The 26,087-nt window shown below is 33.0% G+C and overlaps 1 protein-coding gene across 6 annotated transcripts in view; it reads left to right on the top strand.

Annotated features, from left to right (window-relative positions):
* Positions 1-26,087, top strand: part of POLN (DNA polymerase nu) — a 349,980-nt gene that overhangs the window by 65,212 nt on the left and 258,681 nt on the right. For all 6 annotated transcript variants that reach the window (XM_074229925.1, XM_074229926.1, XM_074229927.1 and 3 more), the window contains 3 exons: positions 12,214-12,270; positions 14,940-14,993; positions 15,494-15,559. In XM_074229925.1, coding sequence (XP_074086026.1) covers positions 12,214-12,270; positions 14,940-14,993; positions 15,494-15,559 — 177 coding nt within the window. The remainder of the gene's footprint in view (positions 1-12,213; positions 12,271-14,939; positions 14,994-15,493; positions 15,560-26,087) is intronic.

Genomic DNA, 26,087 nt, shown 5'->3' on the forward strand with positions numbered 1-26,087 from the left:
CTTTCCCTTTTCTACAGTTTGGGTCCTTTTCAGATTTTGCCTTGATGGTTGAACTGGCTTCCTAATTGATCTCTCTTCACTACAGTCCCCCTTCACACCACAGTCATTCAGCTGTTATATATAGTTATTCTGTATTTACATGCTCTTTCTTCTCTTAGAATGGAAGCTCCTTGAGAGGAGAGATTTTTTTGTTTTTGTTTTTGTTGTTAGATATCTCCAGCATCTAGCATAGTGCATGGCACATAAGTATTTTTTATTTTTTTTATTATTTTTTAATTTTAGAAAGATATTATTTTTTTTGAGTTTCACAATTTTCCCCCATCTTGCTTCCCTCCCCCCACCCCCCACAGAAGGCAGCCTTTACATCATTCCCATAGTATGCATTGATCTAAATTGAATGTGATGAGAGACATAAGTACTTTTAAAATAAATACTTGTTAATTAAACTTTGTTTAAATCAAATCTTGATGGTTTGATGATCTCAGGTCATTTCTTTAGCAGTATCACCTATATTTTTCCAGGAATCAAAGCCAAATTTACTGGTTCTATTTTCTTCCTTTTTTAAAAATTAAGATAACATTTGATGTTTTGTAGTCTTTTGGTGTTTCTCCCAATTCCTCAGTGAACTTACTAATATCACTGAAAGTATTCAGTAGACTCGACACCCATGAATGAATTCTTCTGGGTCAGGTGACTTGAATTCATTAAATTGCTCTCTCTTATTAGGTGCTGCCTCATTTATCTTCAGCCACCTTTGATTTTCCTCTTTTCTTCATTATATTTAAAAAAATAACACCCGTTTTGTTGTTCTTAACTCTTCTTTCCTAGTCGCAACTCATGTTAATAATAGTTTAATGTCACACCCTAGGAATTGTGCTATACTCCCTTGCTGTTGAACATTTTTATCAATGACTTGGACAAAAGATTAAGGCATGGGTGGTGTGATCATCAAACTGGCAGATGATATAAAGTTGAGAGCTAATACAGTGAATGACAAATAGAATCCCAAAGGATTGTGATAAGCTAGAGTACTGGGGTATACTTAACAAGATGAAATTCAATAAGTGTGTGTGTATATATATATACATATGTATATATATATATATATGTAGTCTTGTACAAAAAATAAACTTCACAAATAAAGATGAGTGAGTTAATATTTATACAAAGAAGTTCTGAAAAACATCTTAACATTTCAGTGGAATGCCGACTCAGCAATGTAATATGACAGCAAAAATACTAATGTGATCTTGGGGTTCTTTAAGATGGACACAGCCCATAGTAGGAAGAAGCCTGAGTGGTTGGAATGCTTTTACTTTGAGTCCTCTCATTAGCTGCCCAATACCTTCTGTCAGTATTAGGTAGTTGTAATGAACTTCATACTAATGGACTCTTTCCTTCTCCACAACCAGAAAGTTTCTTTCATCATTTTGATGATTGGATTCATGAACATCAGTAACCTGGGGGGTACAAGAGGGGTATCATAGGCAGAACACTAAGGAAGAGGGACTTGAAGATGCTTTTGTGCCCAGGCCTGTTTTCTCCTGAGCACCATCATCTCTCTCCAACCAGAACCTCAGGGTTGAGCCAGTTCATGGCTTCTCACTTCACCAAGAGGATGGGAGTCCAGCTGGGACATGGCTAAGAGGTTACCTACAAGAGCTGATGCTAACTCTCCCACGCTGCTCTAAAGGGGGAGGAGTCTGGGCTCCAATTCAGCCAGAACTTGGGCTGAGGGGAAAAGGGACTCTGTAAGTGCTAAGAGTGGTCTGGTCAGGTGAACTTTTATTTTTTTTTCTGGGTAAGAATTACCTTGTGATAACTTTATTTTTCCCATCTTCCAACTCTTTCAATTGCATTTATTTTTGGTTTTGGATGATACAGGGCTAGCTGATTCTAGGCTGCATCTCACTCTGCCATCTTGACTACTGTCCTTTCTCTCCCTATCCCCCACTCCGGTAGCTTAAATGACTTGCTCAAAGTCAGAGCTAGCAAAAGGTAGACTGCTGCCTCCCAGATGAGCACCTTTCCATTAGACTGTGCTGCTTTGCTTAAAACCTTTCTTTTGACACTCATTTATAACATAGCTAGCTTACAGACCCATAGATTCAACTAAGATTTTTGAGGAAACAAAGCAATCTGTTTTTCTCTTCTCCTTTCTAAAGCAGTATAGGAAAGTCTTTTTTTCAACCTTAAATTGCCCTCTCAGTTATTAATTAAGGAAAATGTAGATAATAAAAGGTACTCCCACAGTCATTCATTCGTTGGTGGTCTTGCTGCTGTGGATAAGTTGTCTGAACACTGAGCTCCTTTTCTTCTGCAACAGAACAGCAGGCTTCTTGCCAATTACATTTATTTCTTTGTGCTGTTGTCTTAGGAAGTGACTGGGAATGGGAGGAACTTTTTATTCACTAAAGCTCTTTCATTGCGATTTGGGGATGCTTTTCTTGTGAAGGAGAAAGAAAAAGACAGAGGCTAGTGAAATTTTATTTGTTTCCATTTTTTCATGGACCTGGTAGAATACAAACAGCTTGTCATAGGTCAGTGAATATCTCTATATAAAGCAGAGTTCAGAATAGAGTGTAGCTTAATGATCCGGGAAACTCCTTTCACAATGAGACCCACACTGAAGGTCAGAATAGAGCTTTCCTTGTTTCTGCCAATCTTTCAGTTTGGGAAGATGGTTTTTGTTTTTGTTTTTTTTTTTTTCCTAAACTCCTTGCCACTAGATAGTCCTTGAAAACATCATACAACTTTATTTGTTCTGCATGTTCCTTTAAAAGAGAGTACTCAAAAATCTCAATGTAAATCACTTTCAGGAATGATTATAATTGTAATATTTGTGTTTGTTAAGAAATAATTATTTTTGTGAATTTAAGATTGATTTGGTGTATGTTAAGAAAGAATTATTTTTGTGAATTTAAGATTGATTTAGTGGTGAACATTTAAGTTCCCTTTCTTTTTTGCACATGATCTTTTATGCCTCTAAATTGGAGGACACGTGTAATATTGATAGAAATTATTTTATAATGTATTTTACTGTTATATCTTATTTATTCCAATCAACCAAAACCTTTTACCCCTGAAAATTATATTCTATGGACACAGTTATTCAATACCACAAAATAGTCTAATTGTTACTCTCCTTTTATTGATAATTGTTACTTAGCAGAATGAAATGTATAATTTAACTTTTATATTTGGTGTCAACATTGTCCATTGTATTTGACTCAAGTTTCTTTGCATTTTTTGTTGTTAAATATATGATTTATTAATGCTTTTCCTTTTACATTACTGCCACTTTCCAGTAGCTCTTTTCCTACTCCATTCTTAGAATTATCCCTTTCATCAAGTAAAACAAACCATTGGCCATACCTGACAGAGCATGCCTTATGTCAAATACCATGAGTCCTTTGACTTTAGGACTGGTTATCTCCTCAGAGTTTTGTGTTTTAAGTTGTTCCACTTTTCTCAGCAGTTTTTACAAGTAGTGAGCTGAAATCTTTGTTTTTCAATCACTGTTACTATGTTTAGTAATTTTTGAGTATTGTGGATCTAATTCTATTGATGAATTTTATTTTTTTATTTTTTTATGTATGATGAACTTTATTTTACCAGGTATCCAAAAGTTTTGATAACTGCTTTGTGCTGTATACAATGAGAGATTTTGTATAGCTAGAACTGCTTCCTTGCTGTTTTTGATGATTTCCTTTGAGATTCTCAAACTTCTTTTTTCCAGATACATTTTTATTATTTTTTCTAGTCCTATAAAAGAATCATTTTGGAGTTTGATCTGTAGATCATTAAATCTGTACATTAATTTATGTAGTATTGTAATTTTTATTATATCGTGGCAACCCAATTTTAATCAGCAAATATCTTTTAAGATATTTATCTGTCTTTTTTTCTGTGAAGATTGTAGTGATATTCTTAAAAGTCCTATATTTATCTTTTGTATTTTATAAATTCTCATGTAATTTTGAATGGAATTTCTTTTTTCTTTTCTCATTGGATCTTATTTGTATTACCCAGAAAGTTTCATAACTAATTTACTAGCTATTATTTCTATTAATTTTTAATTGACTCATCATCTAAAAAATCAATTATCTTATTTTTCTTTGCCTTTCTTTTCCCATCAATTTCTTTTTCTTATTTTATTGCTCTAGCTAGCATTTCTAGTAAAATATCAATAGTTGTAACAGTGCATGTTCTTGCTTTTACCATTTCTTCATAATAGATAAACTCACATTTGCTTTTAGATAAATACTGTCCACCATTTTAAGCAATAATTCATTTTTTCTTCACATTTTAATTTTTTTATTATAATGACTTTTTTTATAATTATGTGGTCATTATACTTATGGTTTTTATAATACTGAACCAAATGGGCATTCTTAATGAAACCAATATGATCACTTCTTTGCTGGCATTTTATTCAGTTAAAAAAAAATAACAGCTCCTGGTGTGATCAACTTGGTTCTCTTTTGTTGTTGTTTTAAAGTTTGTTGCTGTCTTCTTTAGTTTTCAGAATTTTTATTTTTTGTATTTAGTTGTATTGCTTAATTTATTGTTTTTCTAATTTTATAGTTTTATATATATATATATATATAAAATTTATTGATGTTTACTCTTTTTTTTCATTGATGAAAATATTTTCCACACTCATACAGGTTGCTTCATTGTTATTCTTTACTTCAATAAAATTATCTTTTGTTTCAGTGATTTGTTGTTTGATTCGCCAGTTTTTCAGATCTAAATTATTTTGAATCTTCTCTTCAAAGGCTAGTTTTGAATATAATTTTATTATGTTGTGATCAGCAAAGTATATTTTAATATTTCTACTTTTCTACATTTTTATGATGTTTTTATGCTTTAATGTATGATAAGTTTTTGTAAGCATACTAAAGAGTTGAAAAATAGTTATATTCCTTTCTATTCTCATGAACTAATCTCCAAAGGCCTACTATATGTAATTGTATTGCTATGTATAATTTTAAAAAATTCCATTTAGCCCTTTAGCATCTTTCTTATTTTTATTAGATTTATAAAGGCCTAAAACATCTCTAACTACTATAGTTTAATATCTATGTTTCCTATAGTCTGATTAATTTTTTCTCAGCTACCAAGATTCTATGCCAGTTGGTACATATATTAGAAGTATTGATATTATTTCATTTTCTATGGTGCCCTTAAGTATAATATAATTTCTCTTCTTGTTTTTTAGCCATGTCTATTTTTACTGTTATCTTGATAATTTTGCTTTTGGAAGCATTCTGCTCCAGGTCCTCAAATGAACTCTGTGTAATTTCTTGTTTCAAATGAATTTCGTATAATTTCTTTTGTTGGATTTTATTTTCTAATCTGTTCTTCAACATGTCTTCATTTTATGGGTTTTTGTGATTAATTTACCTTTTATAGTTTTAATTATAAATTTTACTTTTTTTCATAACTAATCTTTTACATGTTTTTTTCCCTTTTTTTCAAGCAGTTTTTTTTAGGCTTTTCAAGGCAATGGGGTTAAGTGACTTGCCCAAGGCCACATGGCTAGGTAATTATTAAGTGTCTGAGGTCAGATTTGAACCCAGGTACTCCCGACTCCAAGGCCGATGCTCTATCTACTGTGCCACCTAGCCGCCCCCAAGCAGTTCTGCTTATTGAAAAGAATAAAGGAGTATAGAGAGAAGGAATTTGATTAATCATATTGAACTATATTTGAATGGTTTGTTTCTATCCCCTTGTTCTTCCTTTTTTTTTTTTAATACCAAGACTAGGCCTCAGTCTCTGAATCTCATTGTCCCTTCTTTCTTTGTTCTTATCATCCTTCACTTTGTGATCAGCCCTCCAGAATTGAAATTTACTTTATTTATGGCTATGTCTACCTGATTCTACTCTTCTTATTTCTCCTGTTCTTTGACTCCTGTCTCTGTCTTTATGTACGCAGTTTTTTTTCTCTCTCTCTTTCTCAGTGTAATTCTACCCTAAGTATTCTTTTTATTTGTATGTGTACTTTGTTAAATCTTTATCTACTCTCTTCTCACTACTTCATCTCCCACACTCCATTTATACAAAATAATAAATTGCTCTCTTCTTCCTTTCTTCCCTTATTTTGTCTTTATTTCCTCTCTTAAAACAACAGAAAATGGAACAAAATCATACACAGGCTTTATTTTTCTGTAAAATTTGAAGACATTAGATGAACATTTCATCATGATTTATGTCCTTTTCAGTTGCTCAGATTACCTTTCTAGGGGTTTCTTGATATCTTTGTTGATATTTTGGACACTATTTACTTCTTATATTTTCATTAAAAATATTCTAATTTTATGTTCTATGAAAACATTTTTTTCCTTTGTAGCTTCATGCTCAAGTTTTATATGCTAAGTTAGTCTTGGTTGCAAGTTTTTATCTTCTGCCTTTTGAAATATCATATTACAAGATTTTCCCTCCTTTATAGTAATTGCTCCTAAGTCTTAATTGATACTGCCTGTAGTTCCTTGGAACTTGAATGATTTATTTCTGATTCTCCTATTTTTTTCTTTGTTTTAGAACTTTTGTATTTTGGGTATTACTTTAGAGTTTCATTTATGAGGTTAATTTTTTTCTATTTTTACTGGCTGTTTCTAATGCAATTTTTCTGTGATTTTTTAAAAAATATGACATTTAGGTTTGTAATGTAGTTTTTCTGTGATTTTTTTAAAAATAGGATATTTAGGTTTGTAATGTAGTTTTTCTGTGACTTTTTAAAAATATGATTTTTAGGTTTTTGTTTGGTCAGATTTGTTTTCAGATATTCCTAAATGATCTCTCTTTGATTTATTTTGTAGGTCATTGGTTTTTATACTTATATTTCCTTCTGTTTAAATATCTCCAATTAAATACCAAATTGGAATCTTGAAAATCAAAGATCAATAAAATTGAAAGTAAAAAAATATTGAACTAAAAAACAGGGAGTTGATTTTATGGAAAAAACAGTCATATAATAAAATAGATATGCCATCGATTGATTTGATTTAAAAAAACAAAAAAGAAAATCAAATTATCAGTATCAAAAATTAAAAGGCTGCCCTTACCACCAGTGAGCTAAGATTAAAGCAATTATTGGTATTTATTTTGCTGATAAATCTAACAACCTAAGTGAAATGGATGAATATTTACAAAATTATAAATTGCCCAAATTAACAGAAGAGGATATAGAATAATTTAAATAACCCCAACTTAGAAAAAGAAATTGAGTTATCCATCAATGGATTCCCTAAGGGAAAAAAAAATTCCCAGGGCCAACATTGAATTCTACCAAACTTTTTTTTGTTGTTGTTGTTTTTTGCAAGGCAATGGGGTTGTGACTTGCCCAAAGTCACACAGCTAGGTATTATTATTAAGTGTCTGAGGTCAAATTTGAACTCAGGTCCTCCTGAAAATTAGAGGAAGATGATACCTTAGCTGTTAGATCTAGGGATAAGAGAAAAATAATTATTTTTTCTTTATTTGTGATTCTTGGACTAACTTTTTGATTAGACAGTATCCTGTACAGCAACTTAAATTGTTACATTCAACAATAAGGCAAAGGTTAAGCCCCTCCAGGGCTGGTGCTCTATCTACTACACCACCTAGCTTCCCCTTACCAAACATTTCAAGAACAATTAATTACAATACTCTATAAATTCTTTGGAAAAATAGGCATAGAAAGACACCTACCTAATTCCTTTTACAACACAAATATGATGTTGATACCTAAACCAGGAAGGGCTCAGAGAAAAAAACTCGACCAATTTCCCAATGAATATTGATGTAAAATTTTAATATTATAATAACTGGCAAGGAGATTACAGAAATTTAGCACAAAAAAATCCCAGGTGGGATTTATTTCAGAATGCATGGTTAGTTCAATATTAGGAAACTATCAACATAATTGACATATCAATAGTAAAACCACAAAAGTCATAAGATTATCTCAGTAGATGCAGAAAAAGCTTTTTGACAAAATACAACACCCATTTAGATTAAAAACATTAGAAATCCTAGGAATAAATAGAACTTACCTTGAGGGGCAGCTAGGTGGCACAGCCCTGGAGTTAGGAGGACCTGAGTTCAAATCTGTCCTCAGAAACTTGACAATTTCCTAGCTGTATGACCTTGGACAAGTCACTCAACCCCATTGCCTTAAATAAATAAAATTTTAAAAAATTAATGGAGCTTTCCTTAAAATGATAAAGTAGTATCTATCTAACACTATCAGCAAACATTATAAGTAATGAGAATAAAGAAACCTTCCTAGTGAGATCAAAGGTAAAGCAAGAATCACCACTATTATTTAATATTATACTAGAAAGGCTAACTCTTAGCATAGAGAAGGAAAATTCATTGAAGGAATAAGAAAAGGCAATGAGTATGATATGATGGTATATTCAAATTATCTTAGAGAATCAACTAAGCAAAATTGCAGGATATAAAATAAAACCACATAAATCATCAGCATTTCTTTGTTACTACCAAAGTCTAGTAGCAAGAGGTAGAAAGAGTAATGTCATTTAAAATAACTGCAGACAATATAAGATACTTGGAAGTCTACCTTCCAAGAAAAAAATCAGGACCTGTATAAAATACAATTACATAGAAAATTAGAGGAAGATGATGCCTTAGCTGTTAGATCTAGGGATAAGAGAAAAATAATTATTTTTTCTTTATTTGTGATTCTTGGACTAACTTTTTGATTAGACAGTATCCTGTACAGCAACTTAAATTGTTACATTCAACAATAAGGCAAAGGTTAAGGTTTTAAAAAATTATTTCTACTGTTTTTTTCTCATTTATTTAATAAATTTTATTCCCTCCCCCCCCCCCCAATTACATGTTAAACCAATTTTTTTGGTGAGTAGGGAAGTTGTTAAGTGACTTGCCCAAAGTCAAACAGTCCAGTGTCAAGTGTCCAAGGCTATAAACAGCCTTGTAAAACAGTTTCTTAACATTTTTTAAAAGTTGAGTTCCAAATTTTTAACCCTTCTTCTTTCTCTCTCTCACCTGCCTCCTCTCCAAGCTAGTAAGCAGATAGAGATTATATAGATGTAATCATATAAAACATTTCCATATTAGTCATTTTGTACAAGTAGCCTAGAATAAAAGAAAGTGAAAAATAGCACTGTTCAGGCTGTGTTCAAACAACATCTGTTCTTTTTCTGGAGGTGGAGGGTGTGCTTCATAATTAGTCTTTTGGGATTGTCATTATATTGTTGAGAATAGCTAAGGCATTCCCAGTTCTTTATCAAATAATATTGCCATTACTGTGTACAATGTTCTCCAGTTGCTGATCACTTCACTTTGTATCAGTTCATGTAATAGGTTTCCAGGTTTTTCTGAAATTACTCTGATTCTTGATTCTTATTTATAACACAATTGTATTCCATCCTAATCATTTATCATAGTGTTTAACCATTCCCCAATTGATGGACATCCCTTCAATTTACAATTCTTTGCCACCACAAAAAGAGCTTCTAAAATATTTTTGTACATATAGGTCCTTCTCTCTCTCTCTCTCTCTCTCTCTCTCTCTCTCTCTCTCTCTCTCTCTCTCTCTCTCTCTCAATGTCTTTGGAATATAGACCTAGCAGTGGTTTTGCTGGATCACAATTTGGCAGTCCTTTGAGCATAGTTTCAGATTGCTCTCCAGAATGGTTGCATCAGTCCACAACTCAACAATGCATTAGTGTCCCAGTTTTCCCTCATCCTTTCCAAAATCCACCATTTTCTATTTTTCTGTTACATGTTCTAATGTACATTCTTTGATCCTAAATTCTTTCCTTATCCATAGATCTGAAAAATAAGGAAAAAGTTTATTACTAAATAAGAGATAGAGAACATTACAAATTAGATAAATAGTAATTTTGAGTACATTAAATTAAAAAAGTCTTGTACAAATAAAACCAATAAAGCTAAAATTATAAGGAAAAGAAGGAAATTGGGGGGAAATTTTGCTGCAAGTTTCTCTGATAAAAATCCCAGTTCATGGGGCAGCTAAGTGGCGCAGGAGATAGAGCACTGGCCCTGGAGTCAGGAGTACCTGCGTTCAAATCCGGTCTCAGACACTTAATAATTACCTAGCTGTGTGACCTTGGGCAAGTCACTTAACCTCACTGCCTTGCAAAAACAAAAAATAAAACACAAGAAAAAAATCTCAGCTCAAATATATAGGGATCTGAGTCAAATTTATAAGAATATTAGTCATTCCCTGATTGATAAATGATAAAAGAATATGAACAGGTGATTTTCAGAAGACTAAATCAAAGCTATTTAAGGTCATTGGAAAAAATGCTAAAAATCACTATTGATTAGATGCAAATAAAATAATTCTCAGCTACCACCTAATCCCTATCATATTGGCTAATTGGCTAAAGAAAAATGACAAATATTGGATGGGATGTGTAAAAGTTGGGACACCAATTCCTTGTTTGTGGAGTGGTGACGTGATCTAAACATTTTGGAGAGTAATTTGGGACTATGCCCAAAGGGCTATAAAACTGCATATCCTTTGACTACAATACAACTACTAGGTCTGTGTCCCAAAGGGATTAAAGAAAAAAAAAGATCCTGTTTGAACAAAAATACTTATAGCAGCTCTTTTTGTGATGGCAAAGATATGAAAAGTGGGGTGATGCCTACCAATTGGGGAATGATCAAACAAATTGTGGTATAATTGTGATGAAATATTATTGAACTATAAGAAATAACAAGCAGAATGAAGTGAGGCAAAGTAAAGTGGACAGAGTCAGGGATCATGTATACAGTAATAGCAATATTGTACAATGATCAACTGTGAATGACTCAACTATTCTAAGCAATACAACAAAATTCTGAAGAACTTTTGATGAAAATTGCTTCCAACCTCCAGAGAAAAAACTGATGGAATCTGAATGTAGATTGATGCATTGTTTTTAAACTTCCTTAAAAATTTTTTTTTTGGTCTATGTTTTCTTTTTGGGGGGGGGGGAGTTTTTTTTTTACAGGGCAATGGGGTTAAGTGACTAGGATCACACAGCTAGGCAATTATTAAATGTCTGAGGTCAGATTTGAACTGAGGTACTCCTGACTCCAAGGCCAGTGCTCTATCCACTGTGCCACCTAGCCGCCCCCACAGCTAGGTAATTATTAAGTGTCTGGGGCCAGATTTGAACTCAGGTTATCCTGACTCCAGAGCTGGTGCTCTATCTGCTGTGTTCTCTTTTGCAATATGGCTAAAATGGAAATATTTTGCATGATTATCAAAGTGCTTGCCTTTTCAGGAACTGGGGAGATAAGAGGCAAGAGAGGGAAGAAATTTGAAACTCAAAAAATTATTTTAAAATGATAACAATTGTTTTTACATGTAATTTAAAAAAATTATAAAAACTTAAAAAGAGGATTGAAAGGTTGTGAAAAGTAAATTAAGAGAAACCACTACCTTGACTTGTGGTAGTAATAACAATATATGACATGTATAGAAATAACTATAAAATAAAGTAGAACCTGAAAAGTACATAATAGAGTATAAACAGGGTTTTATTTGAAGACTGAGAAGCAGGTTCAGGGAACACTTTCTGGACAAAGTTTTATTTTACCTGCATCCTAAAGAATTAGTAGAATTTTAATGGCTTGAGTTAAGGGAGGGAGTATTTTTAGGGAGAGCAATAAGGACAAAGTGTTAGTGGAATGTTAGTATTAATGTGAGTTCTTATAGAAAATGCTAGTGAAACATAAAGGTAGAAAAGTGTAGTATGTATTCTCAAAAAAGAGAATAGTCTTGTTTGGAGCATTAAAATGCTTTTAGAATGAAGGAGTGATAAGAAACAGGATAGGGAGATGAATTATTGTAAAACTTCATTGTTGGGAAATGCTGTTGACCAAATATCTACTTTTAGGTTTTGTTCAACCATACATTGATAGTTTAAATGTTAAATCATTCCCTTGCCTCTGAATTCACCCAAGTACTCCCCTGCCATGCCTGGAGTATATTCTTCCTTCATCCTTAATACTGGAAATTCTTTTCTGTGATTCTCCCGATTAATAGTGATCTCTTCCTCTCATGTATTCATAGTACTTGTCTGGATTTATTTGATCCTTGAGGGGAGGAGATGATGTTATTTTTCATTTTTGTTCCAATTATTTAATATTGTGATTCATTTTAATAGTTGCTTAACAAATATTTATCTAATTGAATGAATTGTCAATATTTTTATTTTCTAGTTACATGCTTTGCAAGATCTTCATCCTTTACCCAAGATCATTTTAGAATATAGGCAGGTAAGTTTTTTTCCTAATTAAGGCTAGAAAGTCCTTTTGATGATATTAGTAATTTGCTGTATTCCAGCCAGGAGTTCTATTGCTTTCTTATCTTAAACTATAGTGCACAGCAGAAGCTTTGTACATAAAGACAATCGGCCTATTCATGTAAAAGTGGGACCCAGTACTCCCTTTTGTCCCTAGCCTTATTAAACATTATGTCTCTTAACAAAAAGCTGCTTGAAAGACCAAGGCAGGGGAATGGGTTACAATATGAAAAATGTGCTTGATTATCTGCTTTTACTAAATCCATAGATGGATACTGCCATGGCTTCACATGAAGAGTAAAAATGTCTGTCTTTCCTTCCTTACTCTTGTATTCTCATACTGGGGAGAGTTTCCATTCATAAGACAACTTATTCTGGGAACTGTTTAAAAAAATCACTACAAAATCCTCTTTGGAAAATGCATTATAGGTTACTAGCTTTAGGTGAGCAACTTTCTGTCTTAAGGCATAATAGCATATTGTCCTAGTGGTAGAAGAGTGTAGGAAGAATCGGGTGATTAATGGAGTATTTTTTTCCTTTTAAAGTATCACAACAGTTCTTGAACTTTACTTGAAAATGTATCTGGTGTTAAAACATTCTTTTAAATAAGATTTTACTTTATCTATGTTTAATATGATCTCAAAACATCTAATATGGTATTATTGGTCTAGCAGCAGAGATACTCTGGGACAGTTTAAATGCCTCAAGTCATTTAGGTATTCCATGTCTGTAGATTTTTGATATTGTTTTGTGTGTTTCACAGCTATGGTGAGCCCTGTTTGAAATCATATACCTTCTTATATATAATCAGAAGGTTATTAAAGAGAGCCCAATTCAAATGAGACCTCTGATACTTAATAACTGTGACTTTGACCAAGTACTTACCCTTTTCCCAAGAATAATAGCTATGGAGCCAGATGTGACTTTATAAGGAACCAGAGATTCAGAAAGAAGTGAACCAGGTCTTTATGACTTCAAGTCTAGAGCTCTTTCTACTATGCCATGATAGTGGACCTTAGTGGTCTCATCTGTAAGATAAACTGAAGGTGTCTTGGTTCTTTGTAAAAAAATGAAGAAGACAATTTTTGAGTACTTGGATTATTTTAACTATGACCTCTAAGTCCCTCTGCTAGACAAATGGTTGGTTGACTGCTGTTGCTTGTGCTCAGAGAGGACCAAAATGACTTTTCTATATTAGAGTCAAGTTGTGATATATTCAATTATGACTGATCAGAACAATATGAACTTGAAGTGCTCTACCACAGGATGGGTTCAGATAGTCCATCTGAACATTTGGGCTGAGTTCTACAAATCTGTGTGCATCATGTCTTTTGAGTTACTTCGATTCTGCTTTTCTCTTAGAGCACAATACCTTTTTGATGAGTGGTCCTTTGCCACTATCTCCCATGTCAGACAATTTGATACAAAAGTTTTTCAGAGAGACCTTGAGAGTATCTTTGTATTTCTTCTCCTAACAACCATGTGGGTACTTGCCTTGTTTGAATCATCTGTAAAATAGTTTTATAGACAAGTTAGTGTTTGGCACTCAAACAATGAAGGAACCCATCAGAATTGTGTTCTCTGCAGTAGAATTTGAATGCTTGGCAGTTTAGTTTGAGAAAGGACCTACCTTATCCTGCCAGGTGTTCTTCAGAATCTTCCCAAGACAATTCAAATGAACTCAATAAGCTTCTTTCAAGAGAGAACCCAAGTCTTATCTAAACTTTGTATTTTCACAGTACTTACTTAAAACATTTGTTGTATTTCATTGCATCTGATATATTTTCATCATGTATCTCCACTTAACGTCCTACTTCACCTCATGCTAGCATGGAGGTGACCCAGGGTTTCTTGAAGGTGATTTCAGTGGAGTGTGAGTTCTGACACTGCCTGTCTACCAAGCAAGATCTTTGTATAGTGAGTTGAAAACTGGCCTTGGAGTATGGGAATATGAATCCAACCTGAGACATTTATCACTTAATAACTGTGATTTAATCCTGCTTGCCTCACATCCATGGCCATCTCCAGTCTTGATTCATGTTTGGCCACTGGACTCTGGTGACTCTGGAGGAGAAAGTGAGGCTGGAATGAGCCCCTCTCACTCAATCTAATTCATGTGCTTGTCATGGCATCATCTCCCTGATGTTATGGTCTTCTTTGAGAATGAAGGGCAAACATTATTATTATTACTAAGCAAGAAAGGTGTTTAGTAAAGGCTTGGTGGTGAATTGTAAGTCTCTTGTCTAAGGAGATAGTTGTCATCAGGTACAGGATTATGAATTTTTTAGTAACAATAATGCTCAAAAACCACCCACTTACTGCTGGTATTGCTACTGGTAGACATACTGAGTGTCTTTGATTTGTAAGCCACCATGTATTTTGATCTTAAATTGGTATAAGAATATTGTCAAGATCTAGGCCATAAGACTTCAAGGAATTGACTATCCCAGTTCCCTTCACCCTGAGCTATCCTTGGCAACATAAAAGAATATTTTGGTGTCATGTATTAGTGATTTTTGAAAAGTTCATTTTTTTATTTCTTCTTTTTATTGAAATGGGGGAGGTCTTATTGAAAAGGAGTTTCCCTCTGAAACTTTTGTTTAAATTAAAGAAAAAATCATTCTTAATTTTTTAATCATTTAGATTCATAAGGTCAAATCAACCTTTGTGGATGGGCTGCTGTCATGCATGAGAAAGGTAACTAAATTGAAAATTTAGTTTTGAGATTGGCAGTGTGTTTTAGATACAAATCATATAGTGTTTATGTGTTTTAAACATGGTAGGAACTTTAAGAAGTATTAAATTTATTAGTTTTTAAAAGGATATATGAAGATAACTAAGTATTTCTATGGAACTTAAAATCATGACATTGTTAATATTCAAATCTATGTTTTACATATTACCAGCAACTTTAGGATTCACTATAATATTCCCATTTAGTCATTACTTCTCTCTGTGCTTTATCCTATATACTTATAACAAGGACTTAATTGGTGATTGAACATTGTCCTCTCTCCCTATAGAGACTGCTTTTGAGATTGAAAAAAATTGCAGAGGGGGGAATTTGGGCCCAGAAATTTTTTTGGGATAATAAAAGGTCTCATCTTATATATTCAAGTGGATCAAGTAGATAAAATGGTTGAACAAGTTTTTAAATATTTTTACTGATCTTAAAGTGATTCTTTTTTGTATTAAAGGGGTTTATTGCGTCAACATGGAATCAGACTGGAACTGTGAGTGGCAGACTTTCAACTAAGAAACCTGTAAGTTGATTTTTAAAAAGGAAATGTGATCATTTCCTTCTCAGATATTGAAAGCTTTATCTAGAAATGCTTTGGTTCATTTCCAATAGAGTGTCCTCAGTCAAGAAAAGTAAAATCTAAATAAATGGTAAATGTTATTCTTTATTCTATCTTTATTTCCAGAAAAGTACTAATAATAACAAGAGCTTTTTGGTAAACAGGGTACTCCATCCCACTCTGGAGTTTACAGTGTAATCAGTTTTATATCTACATTGCAGGAATGGCTGTACCAGGATAGAAATATATAAGACTGGAAAGGTAGATTGGGACTAGGTTGAAAGGGAGCTTTTAGAATTTATTAGCACTAATTATAATCAATTAATGAAGAAACCAAAATTATTTTTATTGCTTTAAAAACCATTTATTTATTTTTTTAAAAGAAAAATTCTATTTATTTTGAGTTTTACAATTTTCCCCCATTCTTGCTTCCCTCCCCCCACCCCTACAGAAGGCAGTCTGTTAGTCTTTATATTGTTTGATCTAAGTTGAATGTGATGAGAAAGAAATCATATCCTTAAGGAAGAAAAATAAAGTATAAGAGATAGCAAAATCACATAATAAGAACGTTTTTTTTCTCTAAATTGTAAGGTAATAGTCTTTGGTCTTTGTTCAAACTCCACAATTCTTTCTCTGGATATAGATGGTATTCTCCATCACAGATAGCCCCAAATTGTCCCTGATTGTTGCACTGATGGAATGAGCAAGTCCATCAAGGTAAAAATCATTTATTTTTTAACATTCTTTAAAAATTTTTTTTGAGTTCCAAATTCTTTGCTCCCACCCCCTCCCTGTCTACTGAGAAGGCAAGCAATATGATATCAATTATACATGTGAAATCATGCAAACTAGACATATGGCAAATAAAGCAAGAAAAAATTTTAAAGTGAGAAAATTATACTTCAATTTTCACTTAGAGTATGTCAGATCTTTCTTTGGAAATGAATAACATTTTTTTTTTAAATCATGAGTCCTTAGAATTGCCTTGATTCATTGTATTGATCAGAGTAGCTAAATCTTTCACATTGATCATCATTTCAGTATTGCTTTTATCATATACAATGATCTACTGGTTCTTACTCCACTTTCCCTCAGTTCATACAGGACCTCCTATGTTTTTTGAAGCCATCCAGTTGTCATTTTTTATAGCACAATAGTATAACATCACTATCATATACCATATTTTTTCTGGTCATTCCCCAATTAATAGGTATACCCTTAATTTCCAATTTTTTTCCACCACAAATAGAGCTGCAATAAATATTCTTATTTCTAGTAATATAATTCAAAATCTCCACTGTTGTGCTTCTTCCAGTGATTATCAATTGGTATCATTTAGTCAAACCGACTTAGCTTTCAGAAAAGGAATATTATCTTAATGTGGTAAAGAACAGTTGATATAACAAAAACATTCATTAAAGAGTCTGTGATGCAATCTTCCACAAGTATATATAGAATCCAGGGTAAAGAGGGCTAAAATTTAAGAGCATATGTGGCTACTAGAGTAATTCACAGCTCCTAGAAATCTTTTTTGGGGAGTTCTTAGTGTTCTTAGGTGAGGTACAGTTTACTTACTATTCTTGTAGAGTCCTTCACTGGCCTTTTCTGTATGACTCCTTTGTTCTTGGTTCAAAGTGTTCACTGTTCTGGGGACACTGATAGAATCCTGATGAGAAATTAAAATCTTTCAGTTCTTTCCCAGGAGTGGGGGTAAAGAGGCAGAGGTTCTACTTCTTTCAAAGTCACTCCCTTTAAAGGTTTGTCTGGAGCTACTTTTTTTTTTTTTGCCAGATACTGGAATGCTTGAGTTCCTAACTTACTCATTTTTATTCAGACACCACAAGATATGACTGTTTTCAGCCAGTCTAATTACACTTTCTATTGGATCAGTTGATTTAGTCAATCATGATGACTAGGCCTTGTTTACACTTAGCTTAAACCTCTGAAAGATTGAATTGTAGAGAAAAAAGGTCTAGGTCCCCTGTATTGTTTAAGTAGGGTTACAAATTGACCTCCTTATATAGCCTTTCAGTATGATTAATTTATAGCTATGATATGTAGGGATCAGATTAAGGAATAACATATAGCCCAGAACTGGGCTTAGAATTGGTCAGTTTGATCTACTTGTTAAGGCTTTTGGCAATAGCTTTTGCCTTCTCTTACCCCACTTCAAAGGCATGCCTATATGATTGTGGCAGCTGCCAAGTGCTCAGGGATCATTGTAATAAGTGATTTGAATTGTATAAGGTCAGTCAAGAAGCCTCCTGGGAAGAAGAAATTTTAAGCTAAATTTTGAAGGAACACAGGAACTTAGAACAGTGATGAGGATAGATAAGGACATTCTGAGGGAAGGAAATGATAACTGAAAGCAGTTAGGAATCAGTAAGCTACTTGCTGTAATTTGTTAACTAGGTCAAAAAGTCATCAAAATATAATTATTTTAGGGTTAGAAGGAACTTTAAAGATGATCTACTTCAACCCCTCATCTGATATATAAATATCCTCTTTTAATAGTGGTCTCAAAAGTGGAGGCCATGGAATGATCTCAGGGATTCAGTGTTCTATGATCAACTGGTTGGAAAGTAGGAAAATGATTTGCTTCCTACCCACACTTATAACCAATTATAAGCATTATATTGGATTGAATTTAGAGTGGATCATATCCAACACAATGATAACACTGTCTTCAATGCTAACCTACTCTGCCACCTTTCACTATAAGCCTCCTATATGACTACTTCTGTATGGGGCCCTCAAGATGGTTATAACCTAGCCCTATCCAGTCACCTGCAGCAACTGTGAAGGCACAATTCCTATCCTCTAAATGTCTAGCCCCCATTCCCTGCTGTCCCATACTGACACAATTTTATCTTTCAATGGGAAAGAAGGAGTAGCACAGGTTGAGCATGTATCAATAGGTTGTGATTATATTATTTTCCCCAAAAGCTCTTTTAAACTTTCTTATTTCTGTCAAGGACAACACTATCCTTCTGACCACTCAGATTTGGATCCTTGGCATTATCCTTGATTCTTCATTTCTACCTATTCATCAGATTTGTCTTCTGACCCCTTCTCTCTGCTTCCTTTCCTTCTACTGGCACAGTGGATAGAGCACTGACTTTGGAGTTAGGATGACAGGAGTCTGAATTCCACCTCAAACACTTGAAACTTAACTAGCTGTGAGACTCAGGGTAAATCACTTAATCCTGATTGCCTTGCATCTAGGGCCATCTCCAGTTGTCCTGATTCATATCTGGCCACTGGACCCAGATGACTCCAGAGGAGAAAGAGGCTAGTGACTTAGCACAGACCCCACCTCACTTAAATCCAGCTTATGTTGCTTCATGATATCAATTGCCTGGTTTCATGATCTTCTTTGAGAATGAAGGACAAAAGGTAGCAGCCCCACGCCAGTTTAAGCCTTTGCTATCCTTCAACAGGATTCTTTGCCTCAAATCTTTGCTTTCTCCAACTTATCTTCCACATAGTTTCCTAAGGATTTCTAAAGTTCAAGTCTAAAATTATGACATGATATTGGGATATCATGATAATATAATAAAAATATTCAAGACAGTCCATTGATTTATAGTACTCCTGTGGGTCATTTAATATCTCTTATAGATATTAGACTTGTTTTCCAATCAAAATTGGGGTTCATAGATGAAAGATATAGGGAAACAATTTTGACTTTTAGTATAAGAAAGAATGTTCTTAGAACTGGAGAACTCTAAACAATAGAATGAGCATGCCTTATGAGGAGCAAATATACTATCACTTAGTTAAAAGATAGACTGGATGACTACCTGTATTGCAGGATATTAAAGAAGAAAATTATACACCCAACAGGGGAGGAGTAGGTGACAACTACAGTCCCTTCTTGTTCTCAGATTCTTTTGATATCCCGTAATTTTGGACTGCAGCTTTTATAAATTATTTTATATGGCCGAATTCATTTTAGGACTTTCCATGATTATATAAGATTATAGCAACATGGGGTACTCAGATTTCATTTGTTACATCATTTCATTGTTGATGAATTTTTTTTTCTCCTTTGATTTTTACCTAAAGCTTTTCCTTGGTTTATCTGTTCAGATAGCAGAAATTAAATTAAATATGACTAAAGTAGATTATTTCATAATGTGATAATGAGAGTCTTTCATTAAATCCTTTTATTAATTCTGACTCAAATGCTGGCAGTGCTTAAAAGTTGAGTGTGCCAGAGACAGAAATAATAAATTGGAACTGGGCAAACATATTTATTTCTTCATTACTGAGAATGTTACATTTGATAATTTCATTTTAAAATTCATCTAACTCGAGCCAAATAACGCATAGCTCACAGATTTATATGTGTTTTTTCTAAACAATTAAATGAGTTCTTTTTTGAAAAGAGTATGGACAATTTGGGACATTTTTAAACATTTTCAAAATTATCACTTTTATGACAGCACTAAGTATTTCTGCAAAGTTGATAAATATGTAGAATGTCTTAAAGAAGATAAAAGTATGTATAATTTTGCCCTGAACTATGATGTATATTTAATTGAACTACAACATGAAATAGTTTTATCTTGGGCCACATGATGGTGCTATGTACTGGCTATATAACAAGATGTTGACTTGAATTACATAGTTAAGTTTATAATGGTGTACAAAAAACTGATAGCGTCATATCTTTTAAAATCAGGTTTGAACTGCCTCTTAACACTCTAGAGGCTAATTTTCACTTCAAAAAGGATGTTATAGTACCAGTTAACTCTAATGAACCCTAGTGCCACTGTTCTATATATTATGTGTTTTATAATTACACTTGATTAAAGGAAAATGTAGAAAATAGTGTTTATTTTTAATAGAACTCTTTAGTGTTTTGCCTTCCCTCACATGTAACTTTTGAAGTAAATTTGTTCACTTTTGGCTCATGGTTTTATTATATAGTCTATCCTTTTAGTGTAATAATTGTTTCTTTGACTCATCATTCCTTATTCTGACTTTAGAGGAGTCCTTAAAGATTATGACTTCAGAATTTTGAAAATAAGCATAATTTATTTTTCTTTATACAACTACACACACACACATATATCTCTTTAGAGATACTGTCTTTTAAACCTATTTACCTCCTTCATAAAGTCTTATAATAAGCTAAAGGTAAAACTTTTATATTTCATTAATATAAAATAAAAATGATAATTTAGATGTATTTTTTCCTTATCCAGTCATTTAAAATAGTAGATTTCTGTCCTGAACCATAAGAGAAATTATTCCTTATTCCTTTTCCTCAGGGCTATCTTGCTTGCATGTTGACAGGTCATTAAAAGCACCTAAAGCACCCCCACTACCCAAAGCAATTCCAATGCTGGTACCACCCAGTTTTTCCTGTTCTTATTTTACATATCTCTTTACACTTTATTTTCTAGTCTGTATGACTCTCTGGCCTTTTAAATTCCTACTCATTTTATAAAGTTTGATTCAAATGCTGTCCCCTTGCTGAAACCTGGTTCTTATTTGTCCCAACAACCGTGGGTCCTTTTCCATCTTAGGACTCACATAGCACATTTTCCCCCCTTTTCTCTAATGTGATTATAATAGGATCACAGGATCATATATGTAGAGGTGGAAGAAACCTCAGAGTCTAGTCCAATCCTGTAACTTTACAGGGAAGTTAAATGACCTTTTTTAATGTTAACCCAGGTAGTATCAAAAGCAGGATTTGAAGTCAGGTTATCCACTTAAACAATGTATAGCAAATTAAATAACTTTTTTCACATAATTTTTTTAGGTTAGCTCAATTAACACAATTCTATAATTTTAAGGTCTGACTTGATCACTCTGATTACTAAATTTGTGATTTAAAAAAAATAAATCCTAGATTTTTAAATACATTTCCATTTCACGAGACTTCTATTTTAAACTAATTTTTTATTGGTATATTTTGTATTTTAAGGTCTTCTTATTTACCCTACAAAGTATATAATTTTTACTCAGAACATTTTGGATGATCATTATCTTTAAAATCTTTCCCTCAGTTAAACCTAAAGACTCTGAATCTTGTTATTAAGAAATTCTCAGTTACTTTAGACTGGTTTTCTGGCCACAGAATTAGGACCTACTTAATGATGAAGACTGTCATTTTTAGCTATTTTGAGTACCTGCCTAGGGATCAGATAGTTATCTAAGGAATTCAGTGCTGGCAGGAAAAGCAAATTGAAATGAGTGAAAAAGTCTAAGAAACAGGTGTTTCCTTGAAGGGTGGTTTTTTTATGATTATCTAGTATATTCAAATAAATGTACATCCTTTGCAAGTATGTATGGTTTCCTTTGTATTTATATCCTTGGAGCCTGGTGCTGTTGTTCATGGTAAGAACTTAACTTGTCGATTGTTGATTGACAGTCTTCTCCACCAATGCAGATGCTAAATGTACTTGAGGTTTTCTATGCTTACTATGGACTTCATGTAGATGCCAGTGGAGTAGTCTGGCAAGCTACCTAACATCACTTATTTGTACCACTTCACTGACCCATCCTCATTTTCTTTAACTTTTACTTCTCTTTGATGAGTCTCCTTAGTTGTATGTTGTGGTCTGCTGACACTCATCAAGAACCTTTCCATTGCTTTCTGTGCAGTATTCATTTTCAGTTCAAAAAACAGTTGTGTACTGCATTCCATACTATATAGCTAAATTACACTAGAATGCTGGCTCTAAAAATATAGTACTTTGGGTTCTGGGAGATGATTAGAATTATTAAGTGCTTTACATTTCTTGAAGGCAGTTTACCCCAGTGTTCTCATCCTATTTTGTTGTGTGGTTAGAGATTTCTTCCAAAGTATCTTCAGTGTTCCAGGGCTTCATGCAATCAGCATGATATTATTTAAACCTGGAAGATTTCACAGGGAATTCCCCATCAACTTGGATTCTATGCTTGGGTATCTCCTCCATGACAACAGCATACTTTTCTTGAGAATTCATGTCCCTGTTTTATACTTGACCAGATAGCTATGATAAGAGGATTATTGAATAATCTCTTTTGTTCCTTATGACAAGATTTATTGAATATTTTTGATGTATGAAGAGAGTTCTTTTTTTTTTTAGATTTTCGCAAGGCAAATGGGGTTAAGTGGCTTGCCCAAGGCCACACAGCTAGGTAATTATTAAGTGTCTGAGACCGGATTTGAACCCAGGTACTCCTGACTCCAAGGCCGTCTGGTGCTTTATCCACTACTCCATCTAGCCGCCCCAATGAAGAGAGTTCTTAAGGTGGCATTTTGCTCTACTGCATCCAATGCTAATACATCCAATGCTTTTGCATAATAAACAGTTATAGTAGAATCTTATTATATATCTTTCATTTGTGTGATGGTAAAAAAAAAAGTCTACTCTGAAATATTGCTTATAAAATCTCATCTATTTTCTGCTAATATCCTCTGGAAGGATGCTTTTGATGCATGTGGGGATGTTTCTCATAAAATTTTGTATATATGGGAAAGCAGTCATATAGTTTGATAGTTGATGTTTTTATCTGTCACTTTTTTCCAATATTAATAAGGTTTGAGATTTCCCTCCTATAACTGCGATATCTTTCCCTGCTTCAGATACCATGAAAATGAATTCACAATTGCTTTTCCCTCTGTGTGGATTTTCTTTATCTATCCTTGGTCCTATCTTACTGCTTTAACCATCCATGGTTTCTTTTCTACCTCTTCTGTAAGTACATATGAATAAAAGAGTCTAATTTTGATCTTAATGATAAAAATCTTTTCAGATCTAATAGGTTTTTTTTTTGTAATTAGAGTTAAATGACCTGGGTCAGGTCACACAGCTATTAACAATCTTTTTCAATTTTAAGTTTCAAATTCTCTCTCCCATGTAATATGTTATCAGTTATATATTATAGAATCATGCAAAATATATTTCCATCTTAGCCATATTACAAAAAAATAGAGAAAGGCATACTTCATTAGCTCGCTCTCTCTAGAGGTAGATAATATTTTTCCATCATGAGTCCTTTGGAATTGACTTGTTTGACTGTATTGATCAGAGTAGCCAAGTCTTTCAGAGTCGATATTTACAACATTATTATTATTACTGAGTACAATGATCTGGTTCTTCTCAGTTCACCTTGCCTCAGTTCACAAAGATCTTTCCACTTTTTTTGTGAAACCACCCCACTTCATCATTTCTTAGAGCAAAATTATACTCCATCACAATAATGTGAACATAACTTGTTTAGCCATTTCCCAAATGATTGGTATCCCCTCAATTTCCAATTCTTTGTCACCACAAAAAGAGCTGCTATAAATATTTTAAGTATTTTTTTCTCCAATTTTTTGTAAAGACAATTTATCATTCATTTTGGCCTGATTTTGAGTTCCAAATTTTTCTCCCTCCTTCCCTCCATTCCCTCTTCCTAAAATGGTAACCTAACCTAAAATGGATAGATAGAGGTTATATATATGTGCAACTATGTGTCACCATTGTGAAAGACAAACAGGTCAAACAGGAAAAAAAATTAAGTGAAAATGGTCTGCTTTGATCTACATTCAGAGTCCATCAGTTCTTTTTGGAAGGCTAGAATTGCATTGCACTACAACTGTGCAAAACTGCTTGTCCATAACCTTTGACCATTTATCAGTTGGGGAATGGCTTGTATTATATATTTGACTCAATTCTCTCTATATATTTGAGAAATGAAGCCTTTATCAGAATCGTTTGCTTATAAAGATTGTTTCCTACCTTTCTACTTTTCTTTCCAATCTGGTTGCATTGGTTTTGCTTGTGCAAAAGCTTTTTAATTTAACATAATCAAAATCATCCATGTTACAATTCATAATGCACTCTTGTTCAATCATGAGTTCATCCTATCTCCATAGATCTGAGAGGAAGACTATTTCTTGTTTTTTTCAGTTTCCCCATTTTGACCTTATCTTGGTATATGGTGTGAGATGTTGATCTATAGATAGTTTGTGCCCTATTGTTTTCCAGTTTTTCCAGCAGTTTTTGTCGAATAATAAGTTCTTATCCCAGAGGCTGTAGTCTTTGGGATTATAGGCTACTATGGTCACTTACTGCTGTGTCTTATGTACTTAATCTTTTCCACTGATCTATCACTCTTATTTCTTAACCAATGCCAAGTTGTTTTGATAATTGCCACTTTATCTATTAGATCTGGTTTGGTTGGGCTACTTTTCTTTTTTTTTAAATTAATTTCCTTGATATTCTTGACCGTTTGATCTTCCAGATAAATTTTATTGTTATTTTTTTCTAACTATCAAACGATTTTTTGGTAATTTGATTAGTATGGTACTGAATAAGTAAATTAATTTAAGCAAAATTATCATTTTTATTATATTGTCTGGGCCTATCCATGAATAATGGATATTTTTCTAATTATTTAAGTCTGACTTTATTTGTGTGAAAAGTATTATGTAATTGTCATCATATAGTTCCTGGGTTTGTATTGACAGGCAGACCTCCAAGTACTTTATGTTGCTTACAATTATTTTAAATGGAATTTTTATTTCTATCTCTTATTATTGGATTTTGCTGGTAACATAAAGACATGCTGACCATTTATTTAGCTTTATCATATATCCTTTAGCTTTGCTAAAGTTGTGAATTATTTTAAGTAGGTTTTTTGTTGTTGTTTTTGCAAGACAATAGAGTTAAGTGACTTGCCTAAGGTCACACAGATAGGTAATTATTAAATGTTTGAGGTCAAATTTGAACTCAGGTCCTCTTGATTCCAGGGCCAGTGTTCTTTACCACTGCACCACCTAGCTGCCTCTTAAGTAGTTTTTACTGATTCTCTAGGATACTCTTAAGTATACCATCATATTATCTGCAGTAGTTTTATTTCCTTCTTGTCTGTTCTAATTCCTTCAATTTTTATTTCTTCTCTTATTTCTATAGTTTAAATTTCTAGTATAATATTAAATAATAATGGTGATGATGAACATTCTTATGTCGTCTCTAATTTTATTGGAAAGGCTTTTAACTTATTCCCATTATAGATAATGTTTACTGATTTTTTAGATAGATACTACTTATCATTTTAAGAAACACTGTTTATTTTTATGTTCTGTTCTCTAGTGTTTTTTAATAGAAATGGATTTTGTATTTTGTCAAAAACTTTTTAAGTATCCATTGAGATAATCACATGATTTCATTTACTTTTACTATTGATATAATCAATTATATTGATAGTTTTTCTAACATTGAACCAACCCTGCATTCCTGGTGTAAATCACCTGTCATAGTGTATGCTCCTAGCACTATATTATTGTAGTTACTTTGCTAATATTTTATTCATTTTTTTGCATTAATATTCATTAAGGAAATTGGCCCATAGTTTTCTTTATTTGTTTACCTCTTTCTGGATTAGGTATCAGTACTATATTTGTACTATAAAAAGGATTTGATAGGAGTCCTTCACTTATTTTTCTAAATAGTTTATATAGTATTGAAGTTGTTCTTTAAATATTTGGTAGAATTCTCTT

Source organism: Macrotis lagotis, chromosome 3, assembly GCF_037893015.1.
Source record: "Macrotis lagotis isolate mMagLag1 chromosome 3, bilby.v1.9.chrom.fasta, whole genome shotgun sequence".
NCBI classification, from domain to species: Eukaryota; Metazoa; Chordata; class Mammalia; order Peramelemorphia; family Peramelidae; genus Macrotis; species Macrotis lagotis.